General features: G+C 38.5%; 1 protein-coding gene across 1 annotated transcript; it reads right to left on the bottom strand.

Annotated features, from left to right (window-relative positions):
- Positions 1–279: 279 nt before the first annotated feature.
- On the bottom strand, positions 280–5,052 carry LOC136229091 (vacuolar protein-sorting-associated protein 11 homolog). Its single transcript, XM_066017658.1, has 5 exons — positions 4,643–5,052; positions 3,910–4,083; positions 3,446–3,769; positions 1,581–3,353; positions 280–1,232 (listed from the first exon to the last, which is right to left on the bottom strand). The coding sequence occupies exons 1-5, from the start codon at positions 4,862–4,864 to the stop codon at positions 843–845; spliced, it is 2,883 nt and encodes a 960-aa protein (XP_065873730.1). The 5' UTR covers positions 4,865–5,052; the 3' UTR covers positions 280–842.
- Between the last annotated feature and the right edge of the window lie 6,157 nt (positions 5,053–11,209).

The raw sequence follows: 11,209 nt of genomic DNA, 5'->3' as shown, positions 1-11,209 counted from the left end.
CAGTACATAAATGTAAATTGAATTTTAGAGTCCACAATCATGTATCAAGCAAAATTTTGAATTTTGAAATTTTAGTGATTAGATTCCACCCATAACTGAAAACTAAAAACAAACACATCGGTGTTGACAGATAGATACCTACTCAAGTGGAAAACATGTTTTCAAAATGCAGAATAGACATTGCATATTAAAGATAATTACACAAGGTAGGCGATGACATTTAAATACCAGATACGAAATTGCAAAATACCAGAACCAGATATTGTGCTAAATAGAATAGAATATTAATCCCCAAATAAATCAATGAAAATTGCAGGAACATTTTGCAAACTAGGTAGCTCAATTTATGATCTGAAACTGACCTACTCAAATGTATTATTAGTACAGTCCAATATTAGCTATACAAAACTTGTAACAATCACAAACCTGGCAAACCTCAAACAGAAAGGAAATGACTTCCCCATGAACACATCAAAAAGAAGAAACACACACAATGAAACTTTATGTTCAGAGAAGAGAAATCAAGCAACATTATTTAGGAGAAAAAACTTTGGCACCAACTATGGACATATTATCCTCAATCTGACGCTCCTCTTCTCAGGATATGCATCTCTTAATGGACATGTCTCCCGGTGGAAAATCACAATGTCTTTCTTGGACAGATAAATCAATTGGCAGAAACAAACCTGGCTAAAGTGTACTCCCTTATGAAAAGAACAATAGCAGTAGATAAGTCCTACCACAGCTCAAAATTGTTTCGAAATATGATTCGGTGATTCACCGGAAAGTTGCCAAGTAATGCATAAGATTAGTAACAAGCAATCACTAACAGCCAAAAGACCTCAAAATCCATCCGCTGCTTCAAGATGTGCTCCCATTACCTGTTGCGCGGAGCCATTACTGGTTTTGCTAATAATTCCTTTTCCAAAATACTCAGCTATCACTGAAAAACCATCCTTGGAATTCTTGACTTGATGAAAAAACTGATCTTGATCTTTGGAATTCTGCTCCAGACTTCTCTTCATTTCGAGAACAGACCTATATTCAGGGGCACACTCAGGACATTCTTTTTCGTTATCTCCAAGGCAACGCTGGTGGAATGAATGCATGCACATGAAATGCACAGCAGGAAGATCAAGGGTAAAAGTGCAGGCAGTACACTTGCTGAGCTGAAATATCCTTGCATTAGTCCTAAGATCTTGAATTTCTTTTCTCATTGCCAATGTATTTTCCTGCACAATTGCAAGACACTGAGTTATTTCTTATTTCCACGGTTTCGTTACCTCTTTGAGGAATGCAGAAAACATATATTCAACCTGAGTGTGAAGCAAGAACAAGTTAACCAATTTTGATCTGTTCAATGTAATTGGCAATTATGCAATTTGATTAATGCCTCAATACTGACAATTATTTTATATATATTCCCAGTGAGAAAGCAAAACACACATGTGAAATTGATTCACACAAGTAAACAAACAATTGAGGTCACTAAGAGTATCTATTCTATCTCTACTCTTTACAAGGTATTGACATTATTATAAGGTAAAATGAATATGCTGAAAGAGAAAGAACATCATTACCTGATACTTCTCAATTTCTCGCCGATCCTCTTCAATCAGCTTTGATTCCTGTTCAAGTTTCCGAGCTATATAATCCTTAATGACAGAGAGGGTGAGACATGGATTTCTGGAAAGGGTCTGAAGAACAATTATAGGAGGCAAGATGTCATCCCGTTCTATATAAGTCAGAACTTCCTTCACTTCTTTGGAGCAATCTTCACCAAGTTCCCCAAAATATTTCAGCAGATCAGCCCAAAGAGTTGGATCACCTCCTTTACCTGAATCCCCAAGCCTTTTGCAGCACCCAATTAAACCCTCATGATCATGGGCCTGCATGTAGCATGCAATAACCTCTTTATAATGTTTCATCTTCTCATAGAGATACAGTATCCCTTTTTTAAAGGCATTCATTTCACAAAGAATTATAGCAAGATCAACATCATAAAGGGGATGCTCTTGATCAGATGGCCATGCGCTCTTGAGCAGAGATAGTCCTTTCTCTCGTCTTTCTGTACAATCTTTTCCATTGTATGTATCTCTGTGATCAACAATTACTTTTCCACTGGATTCTGCTGTTGCTTTCCTAGGTACTCCTAAGTTAGCTTTGAGAGAAAGATCAATACCATTTGTAGCTTGTGACATTGATGGGAAGTTCAAATCATTTGACAGGTATAACTCCAAGAGAGTATTGTGAATCTCAACCTGAGCAGGAGAGTCCTTGACCTTATCAGTATATTTCTCAAGAAAATTCATAAGAGCCTGTGGGTAATGGATGAAAATGTTGAGAAAATCAACAGGTGATGGCAGCATAGACAAGTATGCACCACTTGAAGATCCTCTCTTTGCTGATTCGTCATCATCAGTACAGAGCCTCATGAGTATATCAATTGTCTGAACTGGCTTGTGCTCTAGGAGAATTTTACCATATTCCTTTACAGTAACACCAGCCTGACTAGGTTCAAGACTAGAAATATACTGCAAGGCTTCATCATATCTGCCAAGGTCTTCAAGTAAAATCTTTAAATACAATTCATGCCTCCCAGCCTTCTTAGCAACATACATTGCATGCTCATGGTAATTGGCAGCTCGGCAGACCCTTATCGCAGTCTCCACATCAAACTTATGTTCCCCAAACCCATCCTCACTTTTAATGAAGACATTTAACTTGTCAACATCTTTTAATTTGGTATAGCAGTTTAAGAGAAGGGTAGTATGATCCTTAGAGGCAAGCCCTTTCTCATGTAAATTTTCCAAGTAATTTGTAAGGTTGTATATCCTTTGTGCATCGAGAAACTTCTGTATCACATATGATGGTTCTAGGTGACCAATAGTATTTATGTATTGGGCCATAGCCTCGTCATAGTCCTGTTTGCTATATAGATGATCTCCATATTTTCTTAGCACTTCTGCTGTAGCAGCAGCATCAGCTTGCTGACTTTGAACAAGATTTATAGCCACAGTATAAAGATTTTTCTTGAAGAGCATATCCAGCTTGCTTTCCATATCTTTCTCCCCAATACACAAAGCTGATTTGTCATTCAGTATAAGTATTATGTTTCCCCATTCTGAAAGCATGTGAGAAATTTCCTTAACCACTAGACTATGGGCTATTAAACGGTTTTTTAGGTCATAAATATTGAACGTGTCTTTTCCACTTCTTTGATCAGCAATAACACATAAGAGGTAACCACGAAACCAACCAAGGAATTTCTTCTCTCCTTCAAACGCCCAACAAGGACCACGCCCATCAACCTCATAAAAGTACACAGCTTCTGGCCGGCCTATTATTAACTCCTAATAATAACACATAGAAACCAAACAGAACACTTTCAAGAAATGATAAGAAAAGTAAAATGTGAAACATGAAGGATTTGCAGGCTACTTACTGAGCGATCACTCATTGCCACACTATTGGCATTGCTTCCTATCTGATCTAAGGTGTGCCGTTTGGGCGGTTGATTATGCAAGCCAAATAAACTCACAGAATTAGGAGTTACAGCAAATAACTGAAGGGCTTGACCGTCCACTCTGAAACCAAGACCTGTAACAGATGAATGACTTTTGTCTGATCCATTGTCCACTTCAAGCTTGAAGCGTGTAATACGTTCCCTGGCAATATCCCCTTTGATGCAGTAAATACAACCATTGTCTAACCCAATAGCTATAAGCAGTATTGGAGGTGCTTCCTCCAGTACTAAAAATGATGTAATCTGCAGCACAGCATGATTTCAATATTTATCCAAGGACAAGCAAAGGTTTTTGCATATGTTATGTGAGCCCTTGTGGTGACATAAAGCGATTAGTACAGGAGCAAAGCATGTGAAAGAAATAGAAACTGAAGAGTAGCTACCTTTGCTTGAGGAAATTGATTGGTAAATATTCTCAAAATTCCAATACAATCTGGTATGATAGAGCTTGTTCCCTCTGCCTGTCTTTTATCAAGGTCAAAAACCTTGAGGCACATGGCAGATTGCTGTGGAGCTATTTGTTCATCCTCCCCAACAGTCACAAGGAAGTTGCGTTGCTGATTTGTCCCACAAGAAAAAAGAATTTAAATAAAAATTCAAACCACAATCTTGGCTTAAGTGGATGCTTGATAATACAAATGCAATTCAGACTGAAACTGGAGACTCAGATTATATGTTTAAAGTCTCAAATAGGAAACTTTGGAAATCAGAAACGTAAAATTCACCAAAAGTAAACATTAGAAGTAGATATGTTGAGGCCAATGGGGCATAAATGACATTTTAATCAGTAAACTAACCCCATCCACAAAATGCAAGTCATTTCATCAATGCTTCTAGTCCTTTAGTCAGGTATTTCTCAAATTTTAGCAGAAAAACATTAGTTTCTATCTCTTCAATACTAATTCTCACTTGGTTTCATTGTTCGATTAGCTGTTTCAAGTTCATTGTTCTTTCATATGGATTTCTGGGACAACTCTCAATCAATGGACGCAGGGAAACAAGGAAGGGGGATGATTTTTCACGAATAATGAAAATGAAGACCTAAAGTAGCATCAAGATTGAAATTCTTTAATCTAAATTTCTATCCCGTTTAGATAAAAGAGAGAGAGAGCATACTTTAAGCTGCTGGAGAAAGAGGACGGAGGAGGAGTGAGCTGGAAAGGTAAAATTGAAGTTAAGGCCTCGATCGAGTAAGCTGACGTTGCCATCGTCACAACCGATAACCACTTTCCCTCTGCCGCTGGAGCAGCACTCGATCTTTCCAGTAACATCATCAGGAATCTTGCTCTTTCCCCCATATTTCTCCTCGAAGAACTCAAATTTCCGCCACTGATACATTTATCTTCTCGTCTTGAATCGACAGAGGTGAAAAATATCTGCGAACAATTAGGGAACTTTAATTCGGGATGGATCAAAAAGCTAGAGCTAAAGCGACGCAAGATCTGAAATGGAGACTCTCCATGTCCATGTGGGACTCGTGTAGACGTTCTAGTTGTCGTTTCCGGTGGAGTTTGTCTCTGCAACGAAGGAAGCCAAAATGACATGTCGTTTGAAATGGATATTCGACGCTTTAAACGACGTCGATGCGTTACAAAAAACTAGCCTATACCTCTAAATTCTGATCGAGCTGAAAGTTCTTGGGTGGGCTGCATAATTGGGCCTAACTTGGAATAAGTATTGCATGAATATCATATTCCTTATAAAAATAAAAACTATAATTAAATCATACTACAAAAATTAAATCTCGACGATTATTTTGATATATCACAAAAAAAAAATTGTTTTTATATCTTAATTAAATATTAGACTATAATTTATAAATTTTAACCTTAAAAAATTATATTCTAGACCTCTAATTTATAAATCATAATCTTTAAAGTATATTAAGAATAATGATTTTCTTAGTTTGACACGAATCAAATTATTATTTAACATAGTTATAAATAATTTTTAAAAAACTGTAATTCCATGTAAATTTTCGAAAAGTGATATATATATATATATATATATATATGAGGAGAAATGTAATAGTTTCATTCATAAAAAAAAATAGTATATTTCGATGAAAGTAATTAAAAGATTACAATCCGTAAGTAAATTAGATGAGCTTCAATATGTATTTTCAAATTCATAGATCGTGATAAAGCAATAATAGATAATATTTGAACTATTTACAGCACAACGGAAGGAAACACGTTCCATCCAGAGACTTCAAAGTATTTATCTCCATGAATGACTTCATCTTTCAACAAATCAGTTCTATTTGATAGTAAACAATGGCACTGTTTGGTAAAGAGCGTTTTGGGATAAAAAGAGCGGTTTTGACCAACTTTAGAGGTTTGACCACTGAAACCGTTAATTGGAGTGTTTGGTGGAGAAAGGTTTGGGAGAGAGTTTTGGGATGAAAACGCTAATTTAGAAAAAGCTCTTAAAATGAGCTTTTCAATTAGCGTTTTGCAATATTAAAATTAATGGACTTCTTTAACCCTAATAGATAGACTCCCTCTTCTCCTGCGCCAAAATTAATACCCTTATTCGTCTTTTTGCACAAACCGCTATTATCAATCAGCTAATTTTTACCAAACAGGTCTACACAAACAACTAGTCAAATCAGCTAATGTAATCAGCTAACAGCTAATTCCCAAACAGGGCCAATAATTTTCTCTATTTTCATGGAGTAAAACCTCATTATACGTACCTGTAAAGGGAGTAATACCTAGGGGTGATCATGGTCCGATTCGGTTCAAAAACCGAACCGAACCAAACAAAACCGAGCCAAATAAGAGCATTTTTTATAAACCGAACCGAACCAAATTATAATTCGGTTTGGTTCAAACCGAACCAAATTATTTTGGTTTGATTCGGTTCGGTTCTATTCCAAACCAAATTAGAAATAATGAAATAATATTCGTGTAATTTTTTTTCTTTAAGTCTATAATGTTTTACAATTTTTTTTTGTAATCTATAATGTTTTACATTAATATCCATTTATCTTAGTTTGTAAAGGGTACTGCTATATACCGCCTCCTAATTCCGGTTCACCGCACTCTTTTGACCATATTGCTCTTGTCATTTTTTTCCTTTCAAAACCTAAAAAACTCTCTCTCCCTTTCTCTCCCGAGCACAAATCCCGGATTTTCCAAAAATGGATCCAAGCATTCCCGAAGATAATGATTTCGAACACGAGGTAATATTACGATTATTAAAAACGTAATTTTTTAATTTTGAATTTTTTTTTTCGTTGGTTTTTGCCTGAACGGGTGGCGCATACTGCCCGTTCCTTAGGCCGAACGGATGAACTACCCGTTCGGCCTAAGGAACGGGCAGCATGCGCCACCCGATCCACCCATGGAACGGGTGGTATGCGCCACCCAGTCCACCTATGGAACGGGTGGTACGCGCTGCCCGTTCCACCTACGGAACGGGCAGTACGCGATGCCCGTTTCCGCCTATGGTGAAACGGGCATCCTGCCCGTTCAGGAAAAATTGGGCAGAAATTGTCCCGGACTATTTTTGCAGGGGAGAAATTGCCCCGAAGTATTTTTTTACTTTTAATGTCAATTATGCTAACATATTATGCATTTTTTCTATATTCAGGTACCGATAGAAGATTGGAAACCCGATAACATTGATTATAGTTCGCGTTTCATAACGGACACCGTTTTCCCTTCGTGTCAGGATGCTATTGATTGGGCAAAAAAGATAGCTATTCAGAATGGATTTGAGATTGTAATATCTTCGCACAAACATGGGGGAAAACAGAAGCTGTTGGGATGTTCACGGGGTGAATGGTATAGAGGTGTTGTGAAAATTGATGAAGATCCTGCAATTAGAAAAAGTAAAACTAAAGCGTGCCGCTGTAAATTTCAGATTAAAGCCTATCAACATGCAGACCTTTCTGGATGGGGGATACAAGCTAGGGTTGGGTTAACTGGAATGCATAACCATACAATGCGTATGTATCTAGAGGGAAGTCGGCAAATGAGCGGACTCAGTATCGCATCTAAACAAATTGTGCGTGATATGACTTCAGCTCAAGCAAAGCCCTGTGCTATTTTAGCAGCAGTTAAAGAAAAATACCCAGAGGACAACTCAGTAATTAAACACATATATAATTACAGGGACAAAATAAGGAGGGACGGGTTTGAAGGTAGAGACCTGGCTAGTCAATTCTACCATATTGCTGTGGAGAACAAATATGTCAATTACACACAGGCTGATTCAGGTGTGATAACGCATGTGTTCATGGCACATCCAGAGTCAGTTGATATGTTCAGGACTTACCACTGGTACATCGGCATTGATTCAACGTACAAAACAAACAAGTACAAAATGTCGTTTGTTGAGATTGTGGGGATGACGCCATGCAATAACAACTTCAAGATAGCGTATGCTATTGTTAAAGACGAGACCGAAGGGAGCTATCGTTGGATTTTGCAAAGGCTAAAGATTTTGATTGGGTTTGATCTTAACCCGACCGTTATTGTTAGTGACAGGGAGCTTGGGTTATTAAAGCCGATCCAAGAAGTTTTTCCACAAGCAGCGCACTTGCTATGCACTTGGCATATAAATAAGGATGTGGAAGATCGGGTGTATAGAATTTTGGGAGATAAAGGCCTTGCCTCTAAATTCAAGAATGGCAGATGGAGAACAATATTACAATCATTAACCATTGAGGAGTACGAAACCAATCTTAGCATGATGAAGGATAAGATGAGCAGGTACAAAAATCTTATCTCGTATGTTGAGGATACATGGTTGGTGCATAAGGAGAAGTTTGTTGTTGCTTGGACAAAGGAGTTCCTACATTTTGGCAACACAACTTCTTGTCGAGTGGAGAGCGAACATGCTAGTCTAAAGCAATGGCTCAATACGGCAATTGGCTCCCTTGACACGGTATGGTAGAAGGTTCACAAGCAGATTGAATCACAAGCAACTAATATAAGGTATTTGCAATGTCTTCTACTGCAATTTAGGAATTTGCATTTATGGCTGTATCATTTCACTAACTAATAGTAATTTTATCTTCGTATCAGGTACATGCTTGAGCAGTCCCGGCTTCGTCAAGCAGTCACTTTCGCCGGCCGCCCATTAAACCAACTTGTATTCAAAGTCTCTCACTACTGTCTGGAGTTGCTGAATGAAGAATTAGAGCGCATGAGAGGGTTGAGACATGAAGTGGACGTGCGTTGCGGTTGTGTATTGAGAACCTCGCATCAGATACCATATGCATGCAAGCTGAAACGAGCTTATGATTTGGACCAAATGATCAGTACTGAGAGTGTTCACGTGTTTTGGAGAACACTTTTAATCAATCATGGTCACACTGATGAAAATACAGGGCGTAATGATCTGAACGAGGATCAGCGATATTTTCAGTCCTTAGTGGACCAGGTTTCTAAAGGCGACCCAGCCTTAATGCGTAATATTTCAATGCTTATCCATGATCAACTACACCCTGATCAAGCTCAGTACACCGAACCCGATGTCAAAATTCCCGTGCGAGGGCGACCTAAGGTGAGCAAATCCACAAAACGTATGCCGAGTTCTTGGGAATACAATGAAACTCGTCGTGGACGGGCTCATTCTACTAGTTCATCTAGGAGTCGTGGTAGAAGTGGAAGAATTAGCTCTTCATCCTCGGTACATAATGGTGCCTCATCAGGTAATGTTTATCTGATAAACCTAACTTTTTTTTGTAAATGTTTTGCAATATATAGTTCATTTACACTAATATACATGAATGCAGATGGAAAAACGTATTATGGTTCTGACTTCGTACATTCCGATAAAATAGTTGGCATAATTAAACCATATGTCGAATCATACTACGACGTTGTAGGTGATGGAAATTGTGGTTTCCGTACGGTAGCAACTTACATTTTTGGTAGCGAAGAAGCGTGGCAGATAGTTAGGCATCACATTCGAAATGAAGTAATTGTTAACCGTTGTCTATATGAAAGAGTGTTTGTTGATAGTGTTGATGCAGCTATTCGTAGGGTAAGTTGGGACGGTGCAGGTTGTACGTCAGATTATTGGATGCTCGTTTGGGATGACTTGTGGTCGGTTGCTATAATGTACAATGCTGTTGTCATGTTATTTGGCTTATCGGGTGGGGACACATTAGCATTGTGTGGTACTATCTTACCATTGTATGCCGCATCCACTGCTACAAGACCAGCACGTGAGATTTGTATAGCTGATTTATGGTTCTGTAATGTTACAGGTGAATTCTGATGATTTCTGTATGGTTTTGTATGGTTCTATAATGTTACAGGTGAATTCTGATGAATTATGTATGGTTTTGTATGGTTCTGTAATGTTACAGGTGAATTTTGATGAATTCTATATGGTTATGTATGGTTTTATAATGTTACAGGTGAATTCTGATGAATTCTGTATGGTTTTGTATGGTTTTGTATGGTTCTGTAATGTTACAGGTGAATTCTGATGAATTCTGTATGGTTTTGTATGGTTCTGTAATGTTACAGGTGAATTCTGATGAATTCTGTATGGTTTTGTATGGTTCTGTAATGTTATAGGTGAATTCTGATGAATTCTGAATGGTTTTGTATGGTTCTGTAATGTTACAGGTGAATTCTGATGAATTCTGTATGGTTTTGTATGGTTCTGTAATGTTACAGGTGAATTCTGATGAATTCTGTATATATACACTTCGAAATACAGTCATAACTCACTTGGCCAAATGCCAAACACCCATAATCTGCTCTAACGACTGCCTATATACAATCGCAGCATCCTCATCCAAATGACTCATGTGATCCAAAACAGCTTCACCCCAGGTAGCTAATCGACTAACCCACTGTCAAAAGAAATGAACAAAAAACAGAGTTAATATCACTTCACACTTCAGTAAATATCATTTCACATTTGTAGATCAGTAAAGAAAAACCAAAAATAACTTACAATCTCACTGTTCGAGCGAGTATAAACAGTCGGTCCGGGTGCAACAATCTCCGGAAGTAGACGAGGGTGTGAGTGACTGGTGTACCAATGCATGTACTGATCCTCACAATCTGATGGAGTACGTGCTGGAGTGAATACAGACAATCTAAGGACGGCCGACTGGGGAAAAGAGTCCCAAATACCCTGCACCATCACAGCTGGCACATCTACACGATACTTCAAACTGGCCCACGGACGCACAGCCTTAGAAGGCCGCAATATCGGTCTGGGAATGGTCTGCACATGTCCAAGCTGTTGAAGGCATCTCCCCGGCATGTACGGCTCGATCACATCCCGATACCGTATCCATCCAGCGTATAGCGTCCTCGGGGTCCCCGTAATGGCATCAGGGCCATACGGCAACCACATCACCTACAGATGTATAAAATTACATTAACACATACAAGTAATACAAATCTGTTTTAATTGAACAGTATTTATAATTATATAGCAATTATACCTCATCTGCCGTCAATATATCAATCCGGGCACGAAATGCTCTCAGCCGCTCATCGCTCTTCTCCAGCGATATAGATGGCCACATGGAAGCCCTAGGAAGATCCGGGTCAACTGTAACTGCCTCTCAATGCGGCCTGAAGCAAGGAAAGTACTCATAAATCCATGACTGGAGCAATGTCAGACAACCCGTCATCTGCCTACAATCTCCTCTGCTAGCAATACCAAGATGATGGTATAGATATGCTAGTGCAGCCGATC

The sequence above is a fragment of the Euphorbia lathyris genome, chromosome 5 (assembly GCF_963576675.1).
Source record: "Euphorbia lathyris chromosome 5, ddEupLath1.1, whole genome shotgun sequence".
NCBI lineage: Eukaryota > Viridiplantae > Streptophyta > Magnoliopsida > Malpighiales > Euphorbiaceae > Euphorbia > Euphorbia lathyris.
This window is presented reverse-complemented; position numbering and strand designations above follow the sequence as displayed.

What these genes read in the sequence shown, in the direction of transcription:
- LOC136229091 (XM_066017658.1), bottom strand. Translation starts at nt 4,864, where the DNA reads ATGTATCAGTGGCGGAAATTTGAGTTCTTCGAGGAGAAATATGGGGGA. An exon ending in TGGCAATGAGTGATCGCTCA is followed by an intron (nt 3,354 to 3,445) that starts GTAAGTAGCCTG and finishes TGTTATTATTAG; the next exon opens with GAGTTAATAATAGGCCGGCC. An exon ending in GAGAAATTGAGAAGTATCAG is followed by an intron (nt 1,233 to 1,580) that starts GTAATGATGTTC and finishes GCAATTGTGCAG; the next exon opens with GAAAATACATTGGCAATGAG.